Source organism: Scardinius erythrophthalmus (assembly GCF_964197995.2).
Source record: "Scardinius erythrophthalmus genome assembly, chromosome: 10".
Lineage (NCBI taxonomy): Eukaryota > Metazoa > Chordata > Actinopteri > Cypriniformes > Leuciscidae > Scardinius > Scardinius erythrophthalmus.
Window position 1 is genome coordinate 8,029,197 of NC_138230.1, and position 24,657 is coordinate 8,053,853.

Consider the following 24,657-nt stretch of genomic DNA (forward strand, 5'->3'; position numbering starts at 1 on the left):
CATTTTAAGGTGACTGAACTAGTTACATTGTGCCCACTCAAATAATGAGTAATATTAATTAAATACATGTACTTACTGTAGAGTTACGGTTAGGGTTAGGGTTAGGTTTAGGGTTAGTTGCTTGTAATTATGCATAATTAACTGTTATTACTATGTAGTAACGTGTAACTACGCCACCTTAAAATAGTGTTACACATAATTTTGTTAGATGGGAATCAGCCTTTATTTACTGTGACCCCAGATGGAAAAACCACACACTGCAAATAAATATGCAAACTTTGCAGTTATCATACTGTTTAGAAAGGATAATCATAAATGGTTAAACAAAAGTGATAGAAAAATCACCAACCCTGAAAAACTTATTTTCTCACTTGGTATTTTTATGTACTTTTATGTTTTCCAGTATAAATATCTAAACATACATTTACTTGAGATGCAACATTTCTTAAGATATTATGTCCTGTTGTGAAAAAATGTATCAAAATGAAGTGATTTTATGCTTAAAATAAGAACAAATATCAATCAGTAGGGTGAGAGAAATAAATAAATGTAATTCAGTTCATTTTTCTGACCCTATTGGCAGATATTTGTGCTTGTCTTCAGCAAAAAAAAGAGACTTTTTACACATTTTACATAATTTTGTATCTCGAGTAAATGATTGTAAATGATAAATCTTGATTTAAGAATGTTTAGATATTTGTAGTGGACGAATTTTGCTGAGGAAGAAAATAATTTTGCAGTGTGTGCAAGTTTATCCCTGCTAAAAATACTAGTAAATACTGGTTACTTGTTATCTGTGTGAGGATACCAGGAAGTTACATGCAATGACGACAATGTGACGTATCTGTATAAAGCTCTGTTTTCATTAGAGCAAACTCCACCCACTGAAATGATGCCGTTAGTCCGTTCATTAGTCAAATCAAGACTCTGTTTGTGTCAGATATTTGTAGATCGGATGAAGCTGATCTTCCTTTCTGAAGCAGGTCAGTGGGGTTTAAGGTCACTTGTCTGACCTGCAGGAAACCAATCGATTTAGTCAGAGATGCTCAGCTGATCTCATTACCTCAGTGTGTGTGTGTGAAGCTTTGAATGAGTGCGTACATGCAGAATAGTTCAAATTGGACCACAAAAGTAAGTCACAAAATATTAAAAGTAATGGTTATCTGCACTATTTCATTTTCAGTGACTTTTAATCTTAATCTTTAAAAGTTTTGCATGTTTAGTTTGAAAAGTATGTTTTCTGATAAATTAGATTTAGATTGAGTCAATGTGCAGAGTACAGTACAAAGCCAATGAAGTACAGAAGCATCTAGCCAGAAGTGCAAATAGCAATAAGAGCCAAAACATTATGACCGGTCACAGGTGACATCTCCTAACAAGGCCATATATTAAAGTCCCCCTGTAGTCAATAATTTGATCTCTTAAAACCCCCCTTTGATCACCAATATGACATATTCAAAAGTTTTTTCCTTAAAATAGCTTGAATGTAACTCGACACCCTTGCCTCATTTAGTATATGCGGTTCTATGAATATGCAAATGAGCCCCGCCTCCACTCACTCACTCAGCTCAGAGATCCACTCGTTGTGGATCACACTTTAATCTGAAACACTAGCGATTTCAAAGCGTGTTTTTGAGACTGTCTTTGGTTCACTGCAGTTTTAAGGAGAAAATACTCAAGCAAACAATCAGTTTTCATAATCAATGTGTTGGAAATGGGCAGGAATAAAGAAATGAGACACCCTGATGAAGGCTTATTGGCATTTTAAAATCTAAGTCGTGAAATAATAAAGGCTTTTTATATTTTTCTAAAAGCTAATACTCGAGTGCTTTGGATTGTTTTTTCTTATGAAAGATATGAGACATTTTGATAAGGGCCAGATTATAGCAAGGCGACTGGGTCAGAGTATCTCTGAAACGACAAGACTTGTGTGTTGCTCCCAATCAGCAGTGTTGAGAATTTACCTACAGTGTCCAAGGAGGGACAAACCTCAAACCGGCGACCGTGTGTTGGGCATGTGGTCGTAATGTTTTGGCTCATCAGTGTATATGCACAGATTAAAGTTAAAGTACATTTAAGATGCAGTGCATTAAGATGCAGATGGGAGTCAGTGCAAATAATGCTCTGGTTGTGATGTGAAGGAGATGGGAGATGATGGTCACAATGCAAAAAAAATAATATTTTTTTGGGTTCATATTCATATTTGTTATTTAATACTACATTAATACATTGAGTGTGCACTAAATGTCCAAATACTTCTTGGGGACACTGTATACACTGCAAAAATGCTTTTCTTACTTAGTATTTTTGACTTGTTTCCATGCAGTCCAAATATCTACAAATCAAGAAGCATTTGCTAGAGAAGTAAAATGACATAGAAAAATGATATCTTAATTCCAATGGAAAACAAGAAGAATAATCTTAATTCAAATGGGAATGGGGTTTCTGCTTACCCCATTGGCAGATCATTTTAAGCAAAAACTCACTTGATTTAGATTTTTTGCCCCAGAAAACAAAATATAATTTCTTGTCATTTTACTTCTTACTTCAGTAAATGCTTCTTGATTTAAGAATTTTTAGATATTTGGACTTGAAACAAAGATTCTAAGTAAGAAAAGCATTTTTGCAGTGTATCGCCAGTATATCAAATCTGAAGTCAGTTTGATCTCTAAATATCAGCATCAGCCATGTTCTTTAACCCTGTGCACATGTCGGGTTCATCTGTGTTTTCAGCTCCAGCAAGCTCTGTTAACTCTACGGCAGCAGCAGGAGGTGTTCGCTGAGGAGCGTCGGCTGGTGTGTGAGGAGGAGAGAGAGGAGGTGCGAGAGGACGAGAAGGAGCTGCACAGGAGAGAAACACACAAACTCCAGCACCACAGACGGAAGGAGCGATCTAAAGAGAGTGAGCAAACGCTAGCAGAACAACCCTTCCCTGACAGTCGCGCTCAGTCTTTCCCACTTTCAGTTCAGAATTCCCCAAATTGCCCCTATAGTTTTTTCTTTAGGCTATACACTTGCAAATGAATAATGACTACTGTTTGTTATGTCCAGAAACTATTGGAAAATGGTTTGATTCACCACTAGGTGACGCTGTTTCTGCACATGTCTCTCCTTTCTGAGTTGCACATGTAACTTGAGTGGAGTGAGAAAATCAAATAATAAAAATGCACTGAATTCATTATATACAAATATTATGGCTTATATTAAGACACCTGAACAAAACTTTTAACAATATCAAATTTTATTTTCAAGCATACTTAGAATAGAGATAGCACGCAAAAAAATGAGATCTTTTAAATTACTGAATTGCAAGGAAAACTATTAGACTAATATATATTAAATAAATGTTTAATTAATACATTTTAATAATATAACTATATCATATTCAATCTTCTTTATTATATTAATAATAGAATAATTATTTAAATATTATATTTAAATTATAAAAATAATTAATAGATATATTTATATATTAAAATGTAAAATTATAGAAAATTACTGTTTGCTTGAGTTAATGAGATATTTGAAAGGGCTTGATTACAAGAATAAATATATATTTTTTTTTTAAATAAAACAGAAATATGAACAATTAAATTGAAAATACATACTTTTATTTGAATATATATTAAATACATATATAAAAGAAAATGAATTATACATTTATTTAATTATTTAAAAATAAATATTAGGTAGCTACATATATAAAAAAAGGAAATTTCACATCAGTTCCATATTAATTATATATCCATTACATATTAAGAGTCACATATAGGCTGACTTTAATTAAGTTTCTAACATGTTTTCCGCAGGTGCGATGGCAAGTACTGAAGTCCGTCAGAAACTGCACGACTTTCTGATGAGTAAATCGGCTAAAGACCCGTCTGTGTCCGGCGCCGGTTACCCTCTCAGCCGCTCTAAACTGTGGTACAGGTACATCATCACCCTCCTTATTCTGCACTTTAGACTTCTTTTCCATGTGAGTGTTTAACAAAATAGAATAGAATGTGAGTGGAATCAAAAGTATGAAAAGTGTAACGCGCTCTCATGATGTCACCACAGCTCCGCCCACCCGGGTCCGGCAGAACAGAGCTCCCCTCCTCTAGGAGAGACTCCGCCCACCTTCAAATACCCTCTGACCTCTGGCCTGGACTACAGAGAGGACTTCCCTCTCAGGAAGACTGGTAGGTCAGAGTTCAGAGGTCACGCTGAAGAATCCTGTCCTATGATCCTTACCAAATCAGTATAATCTGAGACACGTTTGGAGGCCTTCAGGTTTGGGTCTCTGATGGGAAGTGTGTGTGGTTTTGTCACAACTAATGCTTCTTAAATTTGATTTTATTCTGAAGGCTTAAATACTGTAAGTCGATGTGTTTTGTATATTATTGCTAACGGCTCAGTTTGATTATAGTGAGCTGCCTTGCTGTTTACTACCTACATAGGCAGCATGTAGAATGTTTGCCATTAGCGTTCTTGCTTAACTAACAATGCAATGTTATATATACTGTATATAATGGACCTAAACACATTCATTTGTCTTGTTTTCCAGTACAAATATCTAAACATTCTTAAATCAAAATACTTGAGAAGCAAAATTACTTAAGTCTTATTTTCTGAGGAATATATCAAAATTAAGTGAATTTATGGTTAATAATATGGTATAATATGGTGAGTTTATGGTAAATTAAGTGAGTTTATGGTAAATTAAGTGAGTTTATGGTTAATAATATCGTATAATATGGTGAGTTTATGGTAAATTAAGTGAGTTTATGGTTAATATGGTATAATATGGTGAGTTTATGGTAAATTAAGTGAGTTTGTGGTTAATAATATGGTATAATATGGTGAGTTTATGGTTAATATGGTATAATATGGTGAGTTTATGGTAAATTAAGTGAGTTTATGGTTAATAATATGGTATAATATGGTGAGTTTATGGTTAATAATATGGTATAATATGGTGAGTTTATGGTAAATTAAGTGAGTTTATGGTTAATAATATGGTATAATATGGTGAGTTTATGGTTAATAATATGGTATAATATGGTGAGTTTATGGTAAATTAAGTGAGTTTATGGTTAATAATATGGTATAATATGGTGAGTTTATGGATAATATGGTATAATATGGTGAGTTTATGGTTAATATGGTATAATATGGTGAGTTTATGGTTAATATGGTATAATATGGTGAGTTTATGGTAAATTAAGTGAGTTTGTGGTTAATAATATGGTATAATATGGTGAGTTTATGGTAAATTAAGTGAGTTTATGGTTAATATGGTATAATATGGTGAGTTTATGGTAAATTAAGTGAGTTTATGGTTAATATGGTATAATATGGTGAGTTTATGGTAAATTAAGTGAGTTTATGGTTAATAATATGGTATAATATGGTGAGTTTATGGTTAATAATATGGTATAATATGGTGAGTTTATGGTAAATTAAGTGAGTTTATGGTTAATAATATGGTATAATATGGTGAGTTTATGGTTAATAATATGGTTAATAATATGGTATAATATGGTGAGTTTATGGTAAATTAAGTGAGTTTATGGTTAATAATATGGTATAATATGGTGAGTTTATGGATAATATGGTATAATATGGTGAGTTTATGGTAAATTAAGTGAGTTTATGGTTAATAATATGGTATAATATGGTGAGTTTATGGTTAATAATATGGTTAATAATATGGTATAATATGGTGAGTTTATGGTAAATTAAGTGAGTTTATGGTTAATAATATGGTATAATATGGTGAGTTTATGGATAATATGGTATAATATGGTGAGTTTATGGTTAATATGGTATAATATGGTGAGTTTATGGTAAATTAAGTGAGTTTGTGGTTAATAATATGGTATAATATGGTGAGTTTATGGTAAATTAAGTAAGTTTATGGTTAATAATATGGTATAATATGGTGAGTTTATGGTAAATTAAGTGAGTTTATGGTTAATAATATGGTATAATATGGTGAGTTTATGGTTAATATGGTATAATATGGTGAGTTTATGGTTAATATGGTATAATATGGTGAGTTTATGGTAAATTAAGTGAGTTTGTGGTTAATAATATGGTATAATATGGTGAGTTTATGGTTAATATGGTATAATATGGTGAGTTTATGGTTAATATGGTATAATATGGTGAGTTTATGGTAAATTAAGTGAGTTTATGGTTAATAATATGGTATAATATGGTGAGTTTATGGTTAATATGGTATAATATGGTGAGTTTATGGTAAATTAAGTGAGTTTGTGGTTAATAATATGGTATAATATGGTGAGTTTATGGTAAATTAAGTGAGTTTATGGTTGATAATATCGTATAATATGGTGAGTTTATGGTAAACTAAGTGAGTTTATGGTTAATAATATGGTATAATATGGTGAGTTTATGGTAAATTAAGTGAGTTTGTGGTTAATAATATGGTATAATATGGTGAGTTTATGGTAAATTAAGTGAGTTTATGGTTAATAATATGGTATAATATGGTGAGTTTATGGTAAATTAAGTGAGTTTATGGTTAATCTGCCAGTGGGGTTAGAAAAAATACACTTAATTCAATGAGAAAACGATTATTTTTCTTACCCCACTGACAGATATATTTTTCATATTTTTAGCATAAACTCACTTAATTTTGATGTTTTCCTTCTCAAGTAAATGCATCTTGATTTAAGATTTTTAAATATTTGTAATGGAAAACAGCGCAAAAATACTTTTTTTGCAGTGCAAACTTTCTCAACGTTATGAACAAACGTCCAGTAACGTTAACAGAACGTTCGTTCAAAGTGATCTGGTCTTTAATGAAGTGTCCATAAAACCTTTGTTCCTAAAACCCTTTGTGCATCATTAGTTTGTTTGACCAAATGGATGGATGTTTTTAGTTTGTTTGCCGTAAATGCAGCATAATTTCGCTGCTGTCTAGGTAGGGTGCCGATTGTGTTTTGTAACAGAGCTCAGTGCCCTGATGTGTGTTCTTGCTCCGAGCTCGTGCAGAATCTGACAGCATTGCAGGAGTGTCACGGGGGCTCGGCGGAGGTGACACTGCCTAAATGTTTGCAGATGAATCTGGCCGATATTTAATCACTGGGGTCAAGGGTCAACTGAGCATGTCACTGAGCCCGGTGGCCTGTGGGCAGAGCTGAATGGGGCCGGTGAGTGACCCTGTTTAGCTTTAGGGTCAGTATGGTGAGAATGACCACGCTTGTGCCCGCTGTGTCCCCCGGGGCGGCCGGTGCGAAGGTTTGCAAACAATTACCCAGCGGAGGGGTTGTAGAGAAGAGATCCGGGCCGGACCGAGGGGTTCCTCAGGACGGGACGGCTCTCGGGCCCCTAATCAGAACAGAGGTTAACTCGTCCTGGGGGCGTAGGTGGCTTTGGGTCGCATGGTTGCGAATGTTCAGGATGGTCGTTGTGCGCATTTGACCTTTCAATTGTTTTTGCATGTTTTACTGTCGGACAGGTTAAAAAGTCTGAGTGCTTAATGTTTCAAAAGTTTGGGGTTAGCAGAAATATTACGATTATATTTGGGGGGGGGGGGGTATGTTTATGCTCACCAAAGCTGCATTTATTTGATCAAAAATACAGTAAAAATGACAATATTGTGAAATATTATTACAATTCAAAATGGCAATTTATTCAATTTATTTATTATATAAATGTATAATTTTCAGCATCATTACTCCAGTCTTCAGTGTCACATGATCCTTCAGAAATCAGTATAATATGATGATTTGCTGCTGAAGACACATTTCTGATTATTATCAATGCTGAAAACAGTCGTGCTGTTCATATTGTTCATATTTTTGTGGAAACTGTGATGCATTTTTTAGGATTCTTTGATAAATAGAAAGTTCACATGAACAGCATTTACATTATACATGTCTCTACTGTCACTTTTGATCAATTTCAAAAGAAAACAAAAGTCTTTTAAACGGTAAAAAGTAAAAGTGATGCTTGTCTTTGCAAACACCAGAAAAAAAGTACAACATGCTCACTTTTCCGGGAACTCGCATTTGAGTCAACATGATCTTCAACCTCGGATATTTTCTGCATATTTCGGCGTCTCGTAGCGAGGCTGATTCCGAGATGAGTTTGCAGAGGAAGGTGATACGCCTGACTCGATGATAAGACTGAAACCCTTTTCAAAGGAAATGTAAATATAGACCTGGTTTTCATCCAGGCACTGTTTTCACGGAATTTCCAGCATGGCCTGAAAACTGGGAAAGGGGGTCCTGAGGCTCAACGGGCCGGAATACCGCAAACCTCCTGGGAGATTTCTCCTGAGCGCAGGGGTTTGCGCCGCATCGAAGATCACGAAACCGTGGGCCGTCTTTTCATCCCCTCTCAATAACTCAGGTAACAGCTTTTAAAAAGAGGCCCGTCCGGTACATTAGGGGGGATACAAAAACAAAGACGCAAAAGCTGAAAAAACGGGAAGAAAAACAGCCTGCTTTTTTGTCAATGGAATAATTTGTCTACGCTGACAAGACAGTCTGCAGGGCCACTTCCCGTGGCTCCGGTTTCAGGCCGTAGATCAGAACGAGCAGAGATAGAGCAGGAGCGGCCAATTAAAACACAAAACACCTCCCTGTGCCTGAACAGAATGATTTTTATGACTGTAATCACTCCCACAACGAGAAGCTTTGCATCCAACATTCTAGATGTTTAAGCACGGCTAGTAAAAGATGTTTGAATTGAAATATCAAACATCCTGTATGTGGACTCTCCTTGATGTTCCGAGGCCTCATTCCCGGTAGATTCCCGCTCAGATTCGGCCAGGCGGGGTGATCATGAAGGTAGCGTTTGTTCTTTGCCCTGGTCAGGACCTTCACGGCTGAATGATTGACAGGTGTGAAGGGGGGGTGGCGGGATGCTGAGTGGTCATGATGTGCAGGCGACAGATCTGTTTGTGTAAGAGAACAGCGGGAGAGACACTGGAAACTGCCAGTGCAACTATGACTTACAACTAGTGATTTGGACAAACTCTTAATGCCATGTATTCATGTTTAGCGTTTACTACTTTACTAAGTGATTAGACGCACCATTTTCAGCAAAAAATAAATATGTTCAGATATACATTTTAAATATACTTCAAAAATGGTCAAAACATATATTATATATATTTTTTTGATTAATTAACTTATATTTCCTCATGTGTTGATATATTTTTTTCAATGTAAATATATTTATATTGTCCAAAATGTATTTTAAACAAATAGATTTTGTGCATTTACATTAAATTGAAATGTATTTTTTTATCCTTAAAATACATAGCCTAATACATTTAGCCATTTGATGGTTTAAATATATAAACATATTAAATATATTTTCTTAAACCATGCTGTTCACAACATTTATGTATCTTATACAGTATATTCTACATTTTTTGGCAAGAAATTGTTTTTTTGGCGTATAGAAAGGAGGGAACTGAGTCTAGAGACAGAGCTGTTAAACATCCACCTAGCAACAACCCAGAATATCCATGCAACCACATAGCAACACCCTGGCAACCACCAATAACATCATAGTAACCTCATAGCAACATGCTGTAAACAACTTAGAATGTTCTGTGTGGTTGCAGTTGCTAATGTGTTCTAACAACCACCCAAGAATGTGCTAAAAACTGAATAACACTTTAGCAACCACATCGCAACACCCTGGCAACCATCAAGAACATCATAGTAACCTCATAGCAACATGCTATAAACCACTCAGAACACCTTAGCAACTGCATAGCAACCACACAAAACATTCTAGCAACCACCCAGGAATGTGCTTAAACGGCTAAAGAACACTTTAGCAAACCACATAGCAACACCATGGCAACCATCTAAAACACCATAGTAACTTCATAGCAACATGCTTTAAACCACTCAGAATCCTAGCAACTTCTTAGAAACCACACAGAACATTCTAGCAACCACACAGGAATGTGCTTAAACAGCTAAAAAACACTTTAGCAAACCACATAGCAACACCCTGGCAACCATCTAGAATACCATAGTAACCTCATAGCAACTGTAAACCACTTAGAATACTTAGCAACCGCATAGCAACCACACAGAACATTCTAACAATGACCCAGGAATGAAAATACTGAAGAACACTTTAGCAAGCCTCTTAGCAACACCCTGGAAACTATCTAGAACACCATAGCAACACCCTGGCAACCATCATAGCATCATGGCAGTAAGTTTTGCATGGAAAAGAACCACTTACATTTTATTAATTTTTTTTTAAAACATTACTAAAATTAACTCAGTATCAGCCACCAGTGACTTTAAATTAAATACACTGTTTTAATGGAGATCCTTACGATTTCAGAATCGGAGCAATAACTGTAGTGACTAGGGTATTTTGGTGGGATCTGTAGTTCACATGGATTGAGTGCTCTGTTGTGAGGTGTTGCGGGTAACAGGGTGTGCTGGTTTATTAGCACTGGTAATGTATGCAGTGTGTATGTTCTCATTCCTCCCGCCATATGGAACTGGTCAGCCGCAGCTCAACAAGCCTCACAGGTGCACATGAGTTCGGTGGACGGACCCCTCCAGCCGTCACCCGCTCATGCCTTGTAACCCCCGTCCCACAGGTGTTTGTTTAAGGAAGCTTGAGTCGGGCAACACTGAAAATCCCCTTTAATGACGCGGCCCAGCGTAAACATGCCGACCGCTCTGCGTATTTTCCCTGCGAATTAAAAATGTGTAAATCCTTCCCGCTAATTGCTGGGCAAATATTTTTGCGGTATTTTTCTAATAGCTCTTATTCATCATGTGTCAGAGAGAGTAAATTACAGTATTTCGCCATTGCCGTAATCTCTGATCTCGGCCCAGTGCTCCAGAAACTCAAAGCATCCGTTTCATTATGATCAGCCTTTTTTTTTTGTCAGCCGTCTTCCATTTTATTAATCAGTGTGGGGCTCTTAAATTGCTTGTAACATTTTTTTGCATTTACAGCCAAACATGACCTGTTGGGTTTTCCCCGCACGACAGCCGTAGGACTGTGGGGTTACAGTAGTGCTAAAAACTTTGGGAAGTCAAAACTTGAAAATCAGTTGTATCCTTGAACTATTTGCATGATTGTAAAGTCAAACACATTCAAAAGGCCTCACGTTTAAGTTGTCTGTGCGTATATGTTCACTATTTATCCCCAAAAGTATAGGCAAGTCTGACAAAACCCACAAATAATTATTCATAATTTATAATATTCAAAGGAACGTTTGTTTTTGTCAACAGTTTATCTCTTAGGGGTAGGATGTAGTCACTTTATTTTAATTATAAATACAATTATATTTAATTTCAATTATATTTAATTATTTTGTTATACATTTTTATTACAAATACAGTTATATTTAATTAAAATGTTATATTATTTTGTTATAATTTTGCATTTTATTTGAATTATAAATACAATTATATTTTATTTCTATTTTTTTAGTAAATATTTATTTCATTTTTGTTATAAATATAATTATATTTAATTAACATTTTATTATTATTCTTGTTTTTAATTTATTATAAATACAATTATATTTAATTAACATTTTATTTTATTCTTTTTTATTTTAATTTATTACAAATACAATATTTAATTTTAATTGATATTGTTATAATGTTGTATTTCATTGTCATTATAAATACAATTATATTTAATAATTGTTATATTTCTATATTATTTTGTTACAATTATTATACTGTATTTTTATTATAAATGTTTAATTTAAATTTTGTTTAATATTTTTATTTTTATTATAAATATATTTAATTTCAATTTAATAATTTTGTTATGTTTTATTTGATTGTAAATACAATTATATTGAGTTTAAATTTTATTTTATTATTTTATGTATTATTTTATTATTTATTATAAATACAATTATATTTATTTCAGTTTAATTATTTTGTTATGTTTTTTTTTATTTATTATTATTTATTATTCTCACCGATAAGTCTTTGCAATAGTGTGTGTGTGTGTGTGTGTGTTTCAAATTCCTTCTCTCGTTTCATCTCTGTCCTCAGCCCTCAGTGTGTTGTAATCATGTCGGTCTCCTGATGTGTGTATCTTTGATGCCCACTCAGCGGTCAGACGGCGGTAGGTGGCGTCTATAGGGCGGCCTGAGTAAAATCCAGGGAATTTTGGTACTTCATAGGTCATAGTGGTACAAAAAAAAGAGGATTTCCCCTTTTTTCCCAAGCCAAATCTGCCTCTGTCTGTGCCGATATCTCTGTGTTAGTTTAAACATGGCTACCGTAGAGGTTTGTGGTTGGCAGGCTGGCAGGTACTGGACTCCTACAGCCAGCGGAGAGCTGTTAGACAGATTTAATGTCCTCCAGATGAACGATAGAATTGATCTTCCAGTTCTTACCTCATTACAGCTGGGAGACATCCCAGAATTCCTCAGTGTGGCTGGACCGCGGCCACACATTCACTCAGCTGGTTCTGTGAGCTGCCTCGTCAGACCACTTGTGTATGCATGTGAAAATGAAGTGACATTGAATTTAAAGCTATTTTAAAGGTTCCTAATTTTGTTTTGGAATCTCGAATAGGTTTACATGCATGCAAGGTCAAACAACACTCATAATATACAATGCAGCATCAGCTCTTTTCTCACAGTGTCTGAAACGGTTTGATCAAGGATTCAGTTTCTCTAAGCCCCGCCTCTCCGAGAGTCTGCTCTGCTCTGATTGGTCAGAAGGCCCAGCTTGTTGTGATTGATTGGTCGACTGCTTACAGCTTGTCGGATACCAAAACGCCTTTTACATGCATAAACATCTCAATTACACACCGCATGAAAAGTAATATTTGAAAAAGCTTAATGGGGAGCTTTAAATTTGACATGTATTTATGCAAAAAAACATGTTTATTATCCACTGAGAACAGTAGATTTTAGAACTAAAACTCTTGTTAATAGCAGAAAACCTCAAAATAGCCAAATATCGGGTAATTAATCGGCCTGGCAGAAATAACTAATGTAATCTGTTTTCTCTTTCCTCTCAGCATCTGAGCCCAATCTGAAGGTCCGGTCCAGACTGAAGCAGAAGGTTTCTGAGAGAAGAAGTGGACCTATACGCCGCAGAGACGGCAGCGTTCTCGTCACGCCGATGAAAAAACGAACTTTAGAACTAACAGGTGAGCGAACAACAGTTGCTTGGGCTAAACACATCCATCTATCTGCAACCTGAAACAGATAAACTGCCCTCCTGTCAGAAAACACAGATCTGTATGATTGATGTTTGATATACAGACCAATGAGCTTCAGCTGTGGGCGGAGCTCACAGTCAGTACTTCCTGTTTTCCTCTTGTCTAGATTCTTCAGCCAATGAGAGCCCTGCAGGTTCTGGACCGAGCTCACCCATTGGCTTGTGCAGCAATGAGAACGGAGCATCATACCGGTCCAGCACCAGCCAAATTGAGGTACCAAAACTTTTTTTTTAGATTATATAAAATGAATCTTTTGAGCACTGCACAAAAGTTTTACTTTTAATGGCTTTATTATGACTAACCTCTCCACATGGGAAATGACTAACAATACTTGTAGGATGCAAGTATTAATAAAAAGGTCTGAACATCATTGCATTGGAAAACAAAGTATCAAAGCAAGTGGCAAATCTGCAATCAGATATTGATATATTGATACAGATATCAAAGCTTTTCTCAGAACTCTGAGCCGTTTTTGCAGTGCAGTGTTTTTCTGTGAAATGTTTTGCTTGTAATGAGGATTTGTGATGTTTTTCTTTTCTCTCAAAATAAATGCCATTTGCTTTGTTATATTTAATGCAATGTCATTCTCACATTTCCGTAGCAGTGCTCTCTTTAAACGAAGGTTAACACCCTTCAGCACACAGAGGCAGCTGTGGAACGGGTTTCATGCACTTGCGTGCAGTTTTGAGCCTGTGATTGCATTTTTAGGAACTGAACCATAAACCCCAAAAACTGAAACTAAATAAAATCCTCCATTAAAGTCCCGTGCCTCATTACTCTTATCAGACTGTGAGGTGAATGAGTCGGGCCCCCCGAATGATTGGTTGTTTGGAGCTGAGCGTACACAGACCCGGTCCCGGGACGCTCGTACCATCAGCCTGACAAACAAACACATGGAAACACTGCGTTTAAAACCGCATTTGAAGTTGTAGAGCTCTAAGAAGTTTGAAGGTGTGATTATGTGTGTGTGTGTGTGTGATTATGTGTGCGTATGTGTGTGTGTGAGTGTGTGTGTGTGTGATTTATATGTGCGTGTGTGTGCGTTTGTGCGTGAGTAAGTGTCTGCGTGAGTGTTTGTGTGTGTGTGTGTATGTGCGTGAGTGTGTGTGTGTGTGTGTGTGTGTGTGTGTGTGTGTGTGGCAGTGCTGTGCTGAACTAACTGTGACAGCTCTTTTCCGCTGTGGTTTCTGGCTGCGCTGGCGTTTGGGGAAGGGGGTGAGGGGCTCTGGGATGGTGAGGTTTATTTCTCCTGTGAAGTTCTTCCCAAGCATTTCCTCATGGGCAACGGGCCAGCGTACTCTCCTCCTGTAGACACACACTCTCCTCCTGTAGACACACACTCTCCTCCTGTAGACACAGCCTATTGAGTTCATCCTCACACGAGAGACGGCTAAACCTACAGCTGGCCATTAGTGAGGGTGTGTGATCATGAGATTTCACTGCTTCAGCTATGACCTAAAGATGACATCACATCATTAACACAAACACACTGTTAACTGATATTGACTGACAAGGGGCAGAAGTAAATACCCATAACACTAGAAAACACCTAGCAACACCCTAGCAACTACTACAGAACATTTAAAAAAAACTCTAGCAACCACTAGAGAACATTTAGAACACTCTAGAAACCTTCCGGAACTGCATAGAAGCACACGGAAAAATTCACAACACCCTAGCAAGCACATAGAACACCCTAGCAACACCCTAGCAACCACTAGGGAATGTTCAGAACACCCTAGCAACCACTAGAGAACATATCCGAAACAGCATTGAAGGAGACTAAAAACCATTCAAAACACCCTAGCAAGCACACAGAACACCCTAGCAACACCCTAGCAACCACCAGAAAATATGTAGAACATTCTAGCAACCATCCAGAACTGCATAGAAGGAGACTAAAAACCAGTCACAACACCCTAGCAACCCCTAGGGAATATTCAGAACAGCCTAGCAACCAGCTTTTGTCGGATCAGTGTGTTACACCTGATTGAACATCCTGAATCGAAGTTAGAATGTCTGAGAGGTGGCGTGCTGTAATCTGGTCGGCGTTGGTCTGTGTCTGTCGGTGCAGTGTGAACTGACCTTTAGAGTTGTATGTTAGAATGCATTCTGATTGGCTGTGATGGTGGAATACGCACACACACACACACACACACACACACATCCCTCTGAATGCTTACGAGAGGTTACATCATAGACACTGCAGACTGGTGGCAATGTGACAGAGGAACCTTATTCAGATTTATTTACAGCATCAGTATTGTTTCTCTGTGTGACGCTGCATTATACGAGGTGATGTAACGCAGTCTGTCTGTCTGTCTCCTCCAGCGGTGTCTGTCTCAGAGCGGCGTCCTACAGACGGATGGGTCCCTGTCCCTGTTGAATCTCTACACGTCCCCGTCTCTGCCCAACCTCACGCTGGCTCTGCACCCGGCTCACGCACACCTCTGCGTAAGTTCCTGCGCATCATAGACACGCATGAACGATGAGGTCGAACACTTCATAAGATTCCTCATTTAAATAATTCCCGCCCAAGGCATATGCAGAATAAAGGGGCGGGGCCAGGTTGAGTTAGTAGAGAAAAAAAAAACTTTCTTATTCAGTATTTTTGTCTTGTTTTCCGGTACAAATATCATACCATAACATTCTTAAATCAATACACTACACTATATGTTTACTTGAGAAGCAAAATGACTTGAGTGTTATTTTCTGAAACAAATATTTAATGCTTTTGTGCTTCAAAGAATTGAATATTTCTTTCTGCTTAAAACAAGAAAAAGTATGTCAGAGTGATCAGAAAAATAAAAGTAATTCAAAGGGAAATTTTTCTTTATTTTTCTGACTCGATTTACATATTTTTTTCTTGTTTTTAGCATAAACACTTCATTTTGAGTTGAAAACAAGACTTAATATCTTGTCATTTTCATTCTTCAGTAAATTTATCTTGATTTAAGAATTTTTAGATATTTGTGATTGAAAACAAGACAAAAATACTGAGGAAGAATATATATATATATATATATATATATATATATATATATATATATATATATATATATATATATATATATATATATATATATATATATATATATATATATATATATATATATATATATATATTGGCCAAGATACAAAAGTATGCAAGAGAGATCTCAAACATTTTTCATCAAATGATTTGCAAATTCATTTACACTGTAGCTTTGTAGGTCAACTATTGGCTCATTCAATTTAGAGGAACATCTGAGACACTGTTGATTCTTAAACGAGACAAGCTTTGAAAGAGCAGCCTCTGAGAAACTCGGCTTTCCTCTGGGAATCAACACAAAAGCAGCATCGCCGGCTCTCGTTCTGCTGCGCAACAGATATGAATAGATCTTGCAGAAAGAGCAAGGGACTGTGAGACAGTATTTTTAGGAGACAGTGAGACACAGAGTCGCATCTATTTGCGGAGAAAGCACAAAACACTGTATGAGGAATGTGACGGGTGCATTAGGAGGCAGCGATGGGACCGATCGCCTTTACAGAGCGCAGAGATCAGCCGTGTTTTGAGAGAGATGTTTGCTGTTTGCTGAAGGTTTAGGTGCAGATCTCATTATCTGCTTTCACTGAGTGCTAGTGTTCAGTCCCGGCTGGATTAATGTACAGCCCTGAGGGCTCGTGACCTCTGACCCCTGGGATCTTTAGCCCTTGGGTAAATACGGCGCTCGGTTTAGGGTTTCAGAGTTTTTAGAGTTTAGCATCTCGTTCATCACGGGCTGTTAAAAAGCTCAAGAAATTGTGTTCGGAAAGCGCGTAACATGCCAACAAATCAAAACACGGATCACTTTTACCATCCAGACGAGAATACTTTCAACACTTTCACATTTTAAAATAGTTGAATGACTCACGAGGGAGCTCTAAATGCAGCCCGGCGGTAATTACGCGCACCTTGTGGACGCCGCCGACGTGAATGCTGACTGGATGTGTTTTAAAAAGAGCACAGTTATTAATATTTCATATGCATGAGGCATTATGTAAGTCTCTCTCATGCTTGAGTGAAAATTTGTCTTTAAATGCAAAAGTAGGGGATCATGTTTTATGATTTAGAGCACATGTCGTCTTTGGCTTCCTTAGATGGAGTTTAAAAGACTCTTAATATTCAGTAATATCATTATTATTTGACTGCACTGACACTCGGATGAACTGAATTAAGGTGAATTATGACACCTCTGTGGAGCTGCTTATAGCCGAATCCAGTTTGTTTCATAACTGACTACATAATTGACCATGAATAATGTCATGTCAAGCCAAGTCATATTTATTTATATAGCGCTTTTTAGCAGCTTTACAGAGATAACAGGATAATAATGCAAAAAAGTCTGTTTCCAGAAGAAAATAGCGTCACAGTCCAGCTTAGGTAAGTTAAGTGATGTTTCATTATTTATTTATTTTTAAGTTATTAATTTAGTTCATTTATATATATATATTTAGCCGCTCTGGAGTAAACCGTGATGTTATCGTCCAGCTCAGTTCAGTTCTTGTATAATAGTGTCAATGCAGGCAGATCAATATTATTGTTGAATACTAAATTAAATGTTAAATTTAATGTCCCCAACTAAGCAAGGCAAGCCAATGGCAACAAAGTTGGAAAAAGGCGACAGTGTAGTAATTGTACCTAGACAAAAAAAAAAATTGTCTTCAATAACACTCTATGGGTCTCATTCATGAAACACGAGCAGAACGAATTTTTGTGTAAATCGTGTGTAAAGTGGTTCTGGCGTAAATTTTCGGATTCATTAAAATGTTCGTATTTTCCAAATGTTAGTCGGTACGAAAGAAATCTACACCTGCTCCAGCCACACGTAAATAGTGCGTTTAACATCCGCTCATTAATAAGGCTGCATTTTAATTCACCTTAATCGGGTACATATTTACACAGTATTTTGAAAAAATATTATATATAGTAATTACATTCAGTTTTTCTTTTTACTTTTATTATGAGAGCCCGTGATAGCATCTGCAAACGGAACACTTTAATCAAATAATTAATTGCTTTCAATAGGGCTGGGACTCTTTTCACTTCTGGGACTGTTCGATTAACAGATGAAACTCCATTAACTGCATCTGTAATATCACGCTTCCTTTTTTTTAGGACCTGATACGCCACTATGTACGCTTGAAAATAAAATGTGGCGTTTTGAACGAACTTCTGATAATAAAACTTCAATTTCTGCATCTGAGAAATTTCTCTTTTTCATTCGCTTTTGAGAAGACATGTTGAAATCCTTCGTTTGGTGACATAATATGATGCCCATATATAGTTGTCAGTCGGATTTAATGGGCGGGATTTATGGTAATTGACAATGAGCGTGCACGCGCGTCCCATTTACGACTGATTGGAATTCATTAACACACACACACATTTCACTATCACATCTGACGTTTACGAAGTATTTGTGAATCAGGAGAAGAGTTTTCGGGAAGGTCTCTTTACGCGCAAATCACTCACATGTTTACTCGTATATTTACGAATGTTTCATGAATGAGACCCTATGTGTGCTTTGATCCATTGCATCTTTACTAAACTAAAAGTTTGCATCATCGATTCTATTACTGTGAAGCTGCTTTGAAACAATCTGGGTTGCGTTTCTCAAATGAATCGTGAGCTAAGTTGATCGTAGAGCCCATCGGTGGCAACGGTTCTACGAACTACTTACAGTGCTTTTGAGAAACGCAGCACTGTGTTTAGCGCTGCATAAACAAAGGTGAGCTGATTTGACCTGGAAGATGACTAGCGTTTGCCTGACCTCTCCTCTGTTAGACGGGAACGGCGCTGAAGGACCGGAGCACAGAAGGTCTGGCCGCGTGTCCCGTCTCGCTGGAGTCTAAAGTGAGCAACGGACAGCAAGCGCTCCTGCAACACCTGCTTCTGAAGGAGCAGAGACAGCAGAGGATGATCTCGCCTGGTGAGCAGATCTCACAGAACTGCAGACATCCCTTAACTATACAGACTTTTAAAAATGTTTATAATAAAATGGCAAAAACACAACAAAATCACACACAAAAAATATACACAACAAAACTTTTTTAATACTTTATGTGATTGGCCCTTAAAGTCCCCCTGTGGTGAAAATCCAGCTTTTAATGTTGTTTATATGTCTATGTGGTGTTTTTAATATGCTTCAAGACAAAGCGTGTGTAAATTCATAAGTCGACACCATTGCTGAGTATTTCCTCCTTAAAACTGCAGTGAACCAAAGACAGTCTCAAAAACACGCTTTGAAATCGCTGGTGTTTCTGACGTCACACACTACCTTGTAACCAATCAGATCAACGTGTGATCGTCAACCAGTGGATCTCTGAGCTGAGTGAGTGAGTGGAGGCGGGGCTCATTTGCATATTCATAGAGCCGCGCATACTAAATGAGGCAATGGTGTCGAGTTACATTCAAGATATTTTAAGGCATTTTTCAATATGTAATTTTGGTGATCAACGATGAGTTTTAAGGGATACAATGATTGACTACAGGGGGACTTTTATAGCTCTTGTGTTTTTTAAAAGTTGAACTCATTTTAACTTGAGAGACGCTGCTAAAAATGCAAGTGCACCGGTTAAAGGCGTCCGTCTAGCGCGTTTACATTGAAAAACGTGTGGCTCATGTTTGATTTCTGTCTTTCCAGTCACAGGCAGCGTCCCCGTGCTGTCCTCGTCTCCTCTGGCGATGAAGGAGCGTGCGCCGGCGAGCGCTCGCGTCAGGTTACCGCGACACCGACCCCTGAACCGCACGCAGTCGGCACCGCTGCCACAGAGCACTCTGGCCCAACTCGTGCTGCAGCAACAACACCACAACTTCGTGGAGAAGCAGAAACAGTTTCACCAACAGGTTCACATCAGCCAGGTAACTTCACCAGACACCCAGAAATAATGCCTCAAACCCCACAGTAAAAGCTTTCTACAGTAAACGCTCTACATGCATGAGAAACTTTACATTTTTGTACATATTTTCACATGGACTCGAATAAAGGGGAAGCAGTGAATGCTTTAAGTATAGCCTTTATTTCCATAGCGCTTTATACAATACAGATTATTTCAAAGCAGCTTCACACTAATAAACAGGAAAATAAAATAAATTCACTCTTATGAATGTTCTTATTAGAAGCTCTTATTATATGACAGTAGTGTTATCGTTCAGCTTGAGTCGGTTCAGTGTTGATTTAGTTTATTTCAATAACAGTGTAAAGTTCATTAATTATGAAACAAGTTCATTTTAGCTATAAAGCTAAATAACAACATGTTGATGTTGCAAAAATTGGTCAGTTATAAACCTATAAAGCCGCTTTACAGAAGACGTCATCCTCTCGATTCAGTTCAGTCTGATCGTGTCAGTGCGGTCAAATCAATAATATTACTGAATATGAAGAGTTTTTTAAACGCTGGTGATTGTTTAATGGACAGTACATCGTCAAAACAAAAGCACTGTCATGATTTATCACTTTGTAATAGATTTACAGGATCTTAAATATACCAAAAAAGACTTCAGTGTTTTGTTTGAAATGTCTTTAAATGAGTTGAGGTTTTCTTAACAGTTATTTAGATAGATGGAGTTATGTTACATAAATGTGTCTTTCAGAGCTGGTGAAGGACTGCAGCATTTTCACAGGATTCCAGAGTGTCATCTGGAGTGTGTGTGTGTGTGTGTGTGTGTGTGTGTGTGTGTGTGTGTGTGTGTGTGTGTGTGTGTGTGTGTGTGTGTGTGTGTGTGTGTGTGTGTGTGTGTGTGTGTGTGTGTGTGCGTGTGTGTGTGTGTGTGTGTGTGTGTGTGTGTGTGTGTGTGTGTGTGTGTGTGAGAGACCCTGCAGTGTGTCAGTGTTCCTATTAAGAGTTTTAAGGGTCCTTTTCTCTTAAATGACTGTGTAAATGGAGCTGACTGATGCCTCGTTGAGACAGGAAGTGAGTTAATACAAGGAGAGGAAGTGAGTAAATCCCAGCAGGATGTTTTACTGCAGCTGCTTTTAACTCATTTAACATTCAGACAGTCAAACATTCAAGATTTTTTATTAGAATTATTTATGTATTTATTTATTTGTGTGTTTTATTTTATTTTGGAAAATTGTCAGTAATTCAGTGATGAAGACGGCATATTTTGCAAAGCTGGGTAGTAAAACAAACAAAAAAAAAGCTTTATTTTTACCCCAGTAATACACCCAGTTCTTTATTTTAGTCTTTCTTTCATTTCCTGAAGGCCTAGGAGAGGATTTTGCAGGCAGACGCTGGCGGCACTTTAACACACATGTATCCGCGTGTATAATTTAGCCACTTTTCATTTTACACAAAACTTTTACAGCTGCTATTTTTTCGGGGTGGTATTATTTTACCCTTTTACAGCAGGACTGAAGCCAGACCGGGCGGCGTGTTCGGCGAGCGGCAGAAGACTGAGTTTATGACGGCTCTGACCGCATTTACAAGAACATATCAAAAAGAATGAAAGAGCATGTTAATGTGTAACTTCTGATTCATTATGATGACACATAACTGAACTCAGTGCTGGAATAGCAGTTGTGACACTGTTTTCTCCATAAGAATCAGATCAATTTCCCCATTAGGTTTTAAACAGTTAGAAAATCTGGAAAAATGATACAAAACTGTGTATCTAAAGTCTTGAATGTGTATTTAATGGAATGAACTACTCATCCCATGATGCTTTGCGAATGATGCAATTGAATCAGCATTATAAAACTCCTCTGTTTCTCTCACGTGTTTTCCTGTAGGCTCTGTCTCAGTCCATCGAGCAGCTGAGGAACTCCAGCACTCATCTGGAGGAGGAGGAGGAGGACGAGGAAGAGCACAGAGAGCCAGAGATCGCATCGCCCCCTGCTGGAGTCATCCACAGCCGCAGCTTCAGACACGCACACGCCGAGCCCAGAGTGATCCGGCTGAAAACCGAGCCCGAGGATGGAGAGATCGAGGAAGGAAGAGGGGACGGGAGAGATGCAGGTGAAGAACAGAAGGAGATTTCAGCTCAGCTGAAACGAAGCGACGCCGAACGCAGTCTTGAAAACATGACGGAAACTGATGTTTGAAAAAAAAAGAGAGAAAGAAATGAAGAAAGAAAGGGCTGAATCTCATGAAAATTGTTATTATGTCCAGGTCATATTTAAAAAACAAAAACTTTTTGCTTAAAGAAAATAAAGCCTTAAGATTTTTCATTGTGACTTATTTTTAAAATGACATTTTTTTAAACTTTTAAAACTATTATATATTTTTTTTGCTTTCTGACTTTTTTTTATTACAATTTTATAACTTAATTGAAACTATTATATTTTTTTTTGTGCAAATTGATTTTAAAATTACATTTGACTAAGAAGTTGGAAGATAATTACTGTAATACAGTAAAAAAAAATATTTAAGCATAAATTAAAGGCTGCATGATGCAAAAAATATTATAATGTACCATCAGTTTTGCATTACATTAATGACATTTGTTTTGCTTTACAGTAATGAATATTTGGGAGTGATGGCTTTGCAAAAACATCTTAAATCTCCACTTACTTTAAGCAAAATGTCATTTCTCTTGAGTGTGGGGTGAAATGTGACCTGGACATTTTGGAATTGAGATTCAACCAAAGAAAAAGAGAGATAGTAAGTGGAAAGAAAGAATCAAAGTGAAGTCCGATACTGAACAGAAAGAGAAAGTCCGCAGGTATGAGAGTGAAATGTGCTCGTCTGTGTTCTGTGCGTCTGGGATGTTCCTCGTGGAAACACTCACTCGGTCGGAGTTCGCCCTGTTAGTGTGACACTGTATGTGACCTCTGACCTCTGTCTCTGCTGTGATCTTCCTTCTCGGTGGTTGTTGTTGTTGTTGTTGTGTGTGAAGCTAAATAAAGAAAAGCAATGACCGCAGAGCTTCATTTGCCCCCCACATTAAAGCAACAGTAGCACAGCAGCTGTGTTTCCAGCCGGCCTCGTGTGAAGGGTCGTCTGACTAGAGGAAATGATGCGGCCAGCTTTTCTTTTCAGCGTCTGTCTGAAGGGTGACGCGCAGAAACCGTGATAAATGACGTCTTGAGATCACTGTGTTGTGAAACCGTGTGCCAGTACATACACACACCACAGTTTAGTGAAGGCTAATGAGACTTTCAATAGCCGAAAGTAAATGAACACGATGAAAACTACTGGGTTTCTCGATTCTGGCGCCTGATTGAGACGAAATGCTCCCTGCTGTTGTCTGGAGGCCGGATTCACCAAAATCTTCTTAAGAAAGAAGTTACGAAATTCGTAGGAACGCTCCTAAGTGCAATTGTTGAGAATATGTTCGGCGCGCTCATATGTGCTGAAGCTGCCGAAAAAAATGAGGTCCCTATTTGACTCGATTTGTGGAATTTCAAATTCAGAACAAAGTCACATGATGCATAATCATTACCGATCATTGTTTATCGATTACTGGTGTTACTTTTAGAGAGCTACTCGTGCACATCCTTAGTGGTGTCAAGTTTAGTTTCAGTGAGTTGCTATTATAGGTTTCATTTATATTTTGAATTCGTTTTTTTTTTTTTTTTTTTACTTTAAAGTTGTATGGTTTTTGTTGCATTTTATTAGTTTAAATGTATCTATTGTTTTTTATTCATTTTTATTTCAGTTTCAGGTATTTAGCACAACAGAAAATTGAGAAATGTTGGCATCTTGTTGAAATAATTTAAGGTTATTTTTTAAAAAAGTACACAACAGTGGCGTTTTATGGGCTTGAAAACACAAACTTTTCAAAACGGGTTAAAAAGTGCAAGTTTTTGAAAGTGATACCGTTATTGTCTAACTACTAAAACTCAAATTAGTGAAAACTAAGTGTATAGGCGCGCGTGTGTTTCTTTACAAAAGTGACATCGCCAACTACTGGCCCGTTGTGAATATTACAGTGTTTTTACTCGTTTTCGTGGATCCGTGAGAACGACGAATTAAAAATTTTCTCAGGTTTTGTCTTTGGACAAAAATTGTAAGAACTTTGGGAATACAAAATATTCTTAACTCTATTCTTAAGTTAGAAAAGAAGAAGAATGCTTGGTGAATCCGGCTCCGGGTTTTCTGTGTGTGTTTACATGCCGTGTGCAGTTCGACCAGTCAATGATTCAGATCAGTCAGCGTTGGTGTTTCGATGTGTCTCATGTCTTGCCTGGTGTTTGATTCTTGTTTGTTAGTGAAGAAAATAAATATAATCAGTGTGAAGAGCCAACGAGAACTTGTGTCGATGACGAAACCTTTTGTCCATGTGACGTTTGTAGTAAAAACACTGATATTTCATGTCCATATCATCGAAAGTTTTCATTTTCACGATGACGCCAGCACAGATCCTCTGAGATGTATAAAGTTTTGTGAATTTGCAATATCATTTTGTGATCGTACACTGTGTTCAAGGCCTGTGAGATGTACAGCACAGATGAATTAATCGCCGTCACTAATCGCACTAATGAAATG

At 37.1% G+C, this 24,657-nt stretch overlaps 1 protein-coding gene across 5 annotated transcripts in view; it reads left to right on the forward strand.

Moving 5' to 3' along the window:
* The window catches only part of LOC308697503 (histone deacetylase 9-B), a 30,866-nt gene extending 7,780 nt beyond the window's left edge, over positions 1-23,086 (forward strand). For 2 of the 5 annotated variants that reach the window (XM_081376801.1, XM_081376800.1), the window contains exons 3-11: positions 2,734-2,902; positions 3,810-3,930; positions 4,060-4,181; positions 13,003-13,134; positions 13,313-13,419; positions 15,538-15,660; positions 19,013-19,157; positions 19,872-20,089; positions 21,960-23,086. In XM_081376801.1, coding sequence (XP_081232927.1) covers positions 2,734-2,902; positions 3,810-3,930; positions 4,060-4,181; positions 13,003-13,134; positions 13,313-13,419; positions 15,538-15,660; positions 19,013-19,157; positions 19,872-20,089; positions 21,960-22,271 — 1,449 coding nt within the window. In that variant the 3' untranslated portion in view covers positions 22,272-23,086. Of the gene's footprint in view, positions 1-2,733; positions 2,903-3,809; positions 3,931-4,059; positions 4,182-13,002; positions 13,135-13,312; positions 13,420-15,537; positions 15,661-19,012; positions 19,158-19,871; positions 20,090-20,821 lie in introns of all 5 variants that reach the window. The other 3 variants (XR_014030946.1, XM_081376803.1, XM_081376802.1) reach the window with 3 other exon arrangements.
* The last annotated feature ends 1,571 nt before the right edge of the window (positions 23,087-24,657 follow it).